At 50.3% G+C, this 7078-nt stretch overlaps 1 protein-coding gene across 1 annotated transcript; it reads left to right on the forward strand.

Moving 5' to 3' along the window:
* Nucleotides 1-1348: 1348 nt before the first annotated feature.
* On the forward strand, nucleotides 1349-3109 carry LOC146173630 (solute carrier family 22 member 7-like). Its single transcript, XM_084585236.1, has one exon. The coding sequence runs from the start codon at nucleotides 1349-1351 to the stop codon at nucleotides 3107-3109; it is 1761 nt and encodes a 586-aa protein (XP_084441362.1).
* The last annotated feature ends 3969 nt before the right edge of the window (nucleotides 3110-7078 follow it).

The following is a 7078-nucleotide window of genomic DNA, read 5'->3' on the forward strand; positions in this document are numbered from 1 at the left end:
TTTCTCTCCCACCTTCCTGACCCCTTACGGCGCGGTTCGGGTGTCCACAGAGCAAGTGTGACAGTTACTGCGCCTTTCCCTTCCTGTGAACCAATTATTATTATTATTATTATGCAGCCCGAGTTCGAGCAGTCGTTCGCTCGAGGTACCCATGGGCAGTCCTAGCGCCTTCTTAACACATCTTCGAATCAGGCAGTCTAACTTCTCTTTTTCGCCAGCCTTGATGTCCAGGTAGGGCGTGGCGTAACTGATTCTGCTTATTACGTATGCATGGATTAGGTTTAGTAAATTTCTCTCCTTGAGGCCTCTTCCTTTAGTGGCGACCTTCCTCAAGAGCCCGAGGGTTTGCATCGCGTAACTCCCTAATTTTTTCAGGACCTCTCCGTTATGGCCGTGGATTGAATGACCATCCCCAAAATCCTCATCTGATCTACTTTGGAAAAATGCTAAAACGTCATTTGCATATAAGATCCTTCCCCTGATGGGGCTGGCACAGGTAGATCACCGCCGCTTGCGGCAGGAGCTAGTCTGCCACTGATTTTTATCTGTTGTAGGCCGTCATTGCACCCGGCACCGCTTCGGTGGTGGTGGACGACGGCTGTTGTTGCGGCGCGCGTCTTTCTCTCCCTCTTCTTATTCCTTTCTTGTCTATTTTCTCTTCTGTCCATTGTTGTTGTTGTGGCTGTAGGAAGAAGGAAAAGAAAATTCACGGGCCTGCTACTGGCTCTGTAGCTGAGGCACCTCCGCTGCCTCGTGCGGACAGAAGGGAAAAAAAACATTGATTTATAGGAAGGGACTCTCTCAGCGTCGTCGTCTTCTCCGAGTCTGTTGCACTTCTTCATCCTCATCACGAACAGTGAATACAGCTAAGTAACAATATTCTCTCGAACCGATGTTTCTTTGAATGCAACCATCAGAAGCCACCCGAAGCATGACAGTCTACATAGAATACTCTAACGCACACCGAGTACGATATTAACAGGAAAACATTAACGCATGTCGAAAACCATGCTGAAAACATTTCACCCGCGGGACTGCAATTCTTTTGCATTCATATATCAAGGCAGGGTTTTTTCATCTGCCAAATTTCTGCAAGGTAACTGTTTTAGGAATCATGTAAATTGGATGAATTAAATTATCTTAAGGTTTCTACGCAAAAATGAAAAATCTAACAGTGCACAGGGTCATAACGTATAGAAAAGAAAAAAAGAACAAATTGCCCGTGTCTTCGTCACGGGCATGCCCAAGCGCGTGCTGTCCTCGAGAACAGACGAAGAAGAATAAACTACGACTCAACAGCGGTTACGAATTCCTGGGAGACAGCACGAGTAAAAACCGAGAGCGAGTCATGGCAAAGCGCTCCAAGAGCCTTGCGTCTGCACTGCTACCGAGCATATTTTTTCCACCAACCGAGTATGGTTCGGACAACCCGACGGAGACGCTGCTGCAGGCTATGATTGTGTTCGGCTTCGGGCGCTTCCAGAGTCTGGTGTTACTCTGCGCGGAGGTGACCACTTTCGTTGCCTACTCGTACAGCTTTGCTGTCACCACCGATCTGGAACCCATAGAACACTGGTGTCGCTCCAGCGTCGAGTACTCCAACATGACCGTAGAGGCCTGGAAGAACCTGTCCGTGCCACGGCTACCGGGTTCCACAATCAGGTTTAGTAGCTGTTACCGCTACCAGACGCCGCTCGTAACGACAGCGCAAGAAGCCGGCGCAGATGTCGAAGGCGAAGCTGAGCTTATGGTCGCTTGCGACGCGTGGGACTACGACACGCGCATGACGGGCAACACGGTGGTGGTTCAGTGGGACATGGTCTGCGACCGTGCCTGGTACCAGCACCTCGTCAGCGCATCCTTCATGTGTGGAGGAGCACTGTCCGTGCCATGCGCAGGGCTCGCATCCAACCGCTGGGGTCGTAGGCCTATCATGTGGGCGTCACTGTGCGCGCTCCTGTGCTCCGGGCTGGCCACCCCGTTGGCGCCCACAGCGCACGTATTCATAGCGTTACGCTTCATGTCATCGGCAGCTGTGAGCGCGCTCGAGGTCGTGGCCTTCGTGCTCCTGTTCGAGACAACGCCTCCAGGACCACGAGAGGCCTTCTGCGCGCTCGCCGTCTGCTGGCCCACTGTGCTCGCGCCTGTGTACGTGGCCACCATCGGTTACCTGGCGCTGGACTGGCGCCTCTGTCACGCGGGGCTTGTGGCACCGGCACTGGCCCTCACCCTGACGGTGTACTTCACCGAGGAGTCGTTCCACTGGCTCATCGCCAGCAAGCGCTTCCAGGAAGCAAGACGCGTTGCCCTTTGGGCTGCCCGGCTCAACGGCGAAGATGCAGAGGTCGTCATTGAGCGCTTGGAGGAGGTCAAAGCGATGCTGGCTGACCGTATCGGGGGTGCAGAATCTGCCAACCGCAACCACCATTATGCAGCAGGCCGACCGTGGCTGGGCTACTACTCTTCGCGGGTTATGCTGGCCCACTGCTTCGTTGTCTTCGGGTGCTGGTTCACACTGTACATCAACTACTACTACCGGAACCTCAACCAGCCGTACGTTCAGGCTGCGAAGTGGGTTGTCATTGCTGGTAACGTGCCGGCCATGGCCGTAGCCTACTTCATCGTCAGGCACCACGGCCGGCGGACGCCCCTGGTAGTCTTTCTGCTGGCGGCCTCTCTGCTGCTGCTGTTCCAGGCGACCTTGCACTTCTTGGGCCTCACGTTTCCGGTTCTGTTGGGCCTCATGTGGCGGGTGTTGCTGCTAAACATCGCCTACGTCCTGCTCTGCATCCACACGGTGGCGCTGTTCCCGACACAGGTCCGCAGCGTGGCCTTCTCGGGGGCGTACACTTTCGGTAGATTAGGCGCCATGACATCGGAGCTATTCAGGGTCGTCGAAGGCGTTCTTCCTGGTGACCTCTCCACGCTCCCAATGGGCGTGGGAGCTGTCCATATGATGGTCTTCGCGTTGCTGCTGCTGATGCTTTCTGAGAAGGCGCTGCTGGACGATGTGACGCGGGCTGACACTTGTAGTGGTGGCGCAGCATCATCACAACGCTTGGCGAAGCAGAAATCAACGGAATGCTCCATGTTTCCACTGAGGAAATAACTTGGCTTACTACATGCGGACTTCCGTAATGCTGCGCGCTAGTGGTAGATGATCAGTTGAGATTGTTACGGGCGACACATCAACATTTGTCTTGCATTACTTTTGCTTGTATTCTTGTTTCCAATTGTAAACCTTGGCGCTTTGAAAATAATACGTAAATTTCTGCTGTATCTAATTGTCATTATAACTAGCATAAGCTTTCCAAGTTGTTGCCTCTAAATAACTTTACTTTTAACAGAAATGGGTGTGCGTGTCCGTTGGTCATCCGTGCAAGCAACCGCGTATTGCAAATACCGTACAACCAAGTCCCATTCTTTCGTTCTTAGAAATAGATGGCTTTAAGGCAGCAATCCATTTAACGGCTACATATCCACCTCCGATTGTTCGGCACGGTTCCGTCTACCAACCCAAAACGACGTTAAGAAGTTGACTAGCGGCTATAACTGGGGTTATTGAATTGCTCGTATGTTATTGTCGCAAGTGGCTTCAAAATAACGTTAGATGAAGAAATACTCACTGAACAATATTATTTACTGCATCCAATACTGACACTGCGGCGACACAAGATTGTATAGTTGGGGACAGGTTCTAGCGCGTATTCCCTGACGACATGGTTGGCAACTTATTGGACAAGTGGTGGTACGCTCATGTTGTGCTTAAAGGACCATTTTCTTATTTTGCATAACCCATCGATCAAATGCCACCCGCTATGGCCTCACATAATGGCGTCATCTTCGGCGGACCCTTTCATGAGTGCTGGTGCCGATCGCCGAGAACACGATCGCTTTCTTAGTTGACAAGATCAAGCTATGAGGACAGAAGAGAAGCAAGGGCAACAATGCCTTCAAAAAAGACAAGCTAGAACTTTGAACCTCAAAGAGCAGCGCTAACCAGAATGCCTCTACTTCGAATGTAGACGGTCAGCGAGAACGATAACACCATTGAAAGGTGCCGGCGACAGCCCTCGACAGTCAGCTAAGCGAGTGCTCCCACGAGCACTGCGCAGGCATCTGACGCTCCCCTTATCATTCGTGACGTCTTTAATTAATGTTGACGCTAAAAATTCGCAATAATTGTCAACGTTCATGCGCGAAATGGTCGAGGTCACAGTTGTTATTAACCCACTTCAAGCCACCACCAGAAGTGCTTCTTGCACGACACGTAGTATAACCAGCACAAATTGTGTGTTACTTCAGTTACCACATGCCGTTACTCGCCTTCCTGCCCGCAACAACACAGAGAACGCGCATCATTAAGTTTGAATTTTCTCAAAATATGTACTTTGTGGCAACAGAATATAGTCAATGCATTCCTGCAGTAGAATAATCTAGACTCAGCACCGATTAGACCGCCAAGTTTTATTTTACCAGGCAACTTGTTTGAACGGACACTGACAAACAGAAGTCGGCCCGCAGCCGCTAATACACATTAAAATCGTAAAGGGGATAGTTTCAAAGCAAACGAATATTTTAACGGCCAGAATAAAGACACGCGAGTTTTGTCATCACCGGCCGCTCTCACGAGCTGCAGTTAGAGCCTGGTTTTAAATTTCTGATGATAGATTATGCCTACATTAACTTTCAGACGATGTGAAGAGCACTGTCAAGATGTCGCCACCGAGAATCTAACAACGGCATTGGATGACCTTCTCTCCTAGCAGTTTACCTGTGATCACGGGTTTGGGTAAAGTGGCTAGGATACACAACGTGACTCGACCAGATTCGGGCTCGAGGCTTCATTGACCAGTCGGTTATCACCCATCCGCAGTCTTGATGTAGACTTCTCTGGCATTTTCGAGATCTCAGTAGTGATGGTCGGGGTAGATGTTCACAAGTTCTAGTTAAATGCGGGGAATGAATAAATTTCCTTAATGCAGCATCGATTTTTACAGGGAACAAAATTTGCATTGTACTGCTTCACCTGAGGCTTTCCTGCCCAAAATGAAGTCGACGGATATCGCACATGTCAAAGCCCACAATGCCAGGTGCACATGTAGCAAACGACATGCGCAGTAACGTTGCTAATGAGCTCGGCTGCACAACAAGAAACTCGTGGTTCGGGCCTCGCTTCGTCGCAACTCGCGGCTCGATCGCGCGCGCGCTCGCCCTACCGTTGCAGACTGGCCTCCCCAGCGTGCGATAAGTTTTTCAAGCGCAAAGACGTTGGCAAGGCTTCTTTCGACACCCACCTTCTTTCGAGCGTCAAACCTGACCTTGAAACACGCTGGAAAACGTCACACGAGTAAGCGTCACGACTTCATCCCAACGTCCATGGCTGTCGACCGCTTTAGACATACTGCACTGGGCCTGACGCTCGCTGGTATACTCTCTGTCTTGTCAAAGTGCGTATTCAGTGGACAAGGGATAATTTCATGAACCTCCTAAGAAGCAGACATCATCTACTCGCCTAGCGCTCTCCACGATCGAGTGACAAACGAATACTTTGACCCCGCACCAGCGATATATGTTAGCGCATGCCCTTGGCCTTCATCTATGGTCAGCGGCGCTAGCATTGGTGCAAATACTTACAATGAATTCCCGGAGCACGAAGGCGGGTGGACAATGACTAAAGCAAAAAACGATATGAAACCTCATCTTACCACCGAAACTCATGCAGTGGACCTCACACTACGAGGGCACCTTCGCACCTCAACAAAATTCGGAAAGATGACATTGCAAGAGCTGGCCTCATGCAACACGAAGCTGCCGGCGTCACCGTAAATGTGCAGAAAAAAAATTTGCTATCTTCAACACCCCCCAAATCCCGCAACAAAGCTCACTGCGCTAATAAAATTGCAAGTCGCTAAGAATACCCTGCCAGAAGCATACCGCGCTCCCCACAACTCGTGTAAAGGTGTGATCTGCGGAATACCTCCCCATACCACTTTGGAAACTGCAGTACCGTAAAATGAGGTTACTTTGTGACTGCAGGGGTTACTTTGTGACACGCGCTCGGTTTTCTGTATTTTACATCTCGCGCCCCGATCAGGCGCCGCCGAAAAGCTACGAGCCACTCAACAAGTTCGCCTGATATGCCGTGCCACCTACCGGCAGCCGGCCGAAGTTCCCGCGCTCCGGAGCCACCCAGACGTCGACAGGTTGAATCGTGTTTTAGCGCCCATCTGGTGAAGCACCGTAAACTGTGTGTGCTCGACCCGTCCGCACGAGAAATCCAGCGAAAAGAGCTTTGTACTTCTGATTGCTAATATCTAGGCTAAAATAAGCTGTAATATAAATTTAATCAAGTCATGTTTGTATAAGGTTGTAGAAAGGAAACTGAAACGTTGATACTTGGCGGGGTAACTTTGTGACACGCCAAGAAAGAAGCCAGCAGGACGGGAAAACCGACAACCGGAAAGAAGGGCAGCTCTTCCTCCGGTATCAGAGCTAGACGACCTAGGAAGAGGTCTTCTCTTGAGGACGACCGCGCAGAAGAAACAGTGACAGCGAATCGTCTTCAGATGGTCAGCATGGAGACAACAAAAAGTGGTCGGAAGGAGATACAAGTGATTCCGAGGTACTCTCCGGAAGGCTTGACAACCTATCGGAAACGGACACTCCTACCACTTCCGTGGTTCCAAATACTAGCAACGTCCCGAGGGTCCGCGGTACGGTTTCCGGAGTAAGCACCTTCAAGGGGGATGACTTTCGAAGGACAACTTTTCCCGGGAAGAGTGACGGAAGTCAAACCTGAGGGGTACATCGTCAGCACTATGGAGAGGACCAAAAAGAATTGGAGATGGCCGGACCGCGAAGACGCTATTTTGTACTCAAAAGAGGAAATTTTGTACACAAATTAATCCCCTAGGCCAGTAGGCAAGCGAGGCATCTTTGAAGTAAAAGATCTTGATTGAGGAGGTACATGTATCAATTATTTGTAATGCAATAGTAACGCTGCCGGAGCAGAAACTAATTGTAGACAACGCAAATAAACTTTTGACGGGGTAACTTTATGTCAGCCCTTTTTTTC

This window comes from Amblyomma maculatum, chromosome 11 (assembly GCF_055883805.1).
Source record: "Amblyomma maculatum isolate TAMU_Amacu chromosome 11, ASM5588380v1, whole genome shotgun sequence".
Lineage (NCBI taxonomy): Eukaryota > Metazoa > Arthropoda > Arachnida > Ixodida > Ixodidae > Amblyomma > Amblyomma maculatum.

What these genes read in the sequence shown, in the direction of transcription:
- LOC146173630 (XM_084585236.1), top strand. Translation starts at nt 1,349, where the DNA reads ATGGCAAAGCGCTCCAAGAGCCTTGCGTCTGCACTGCTACCGAGCATA.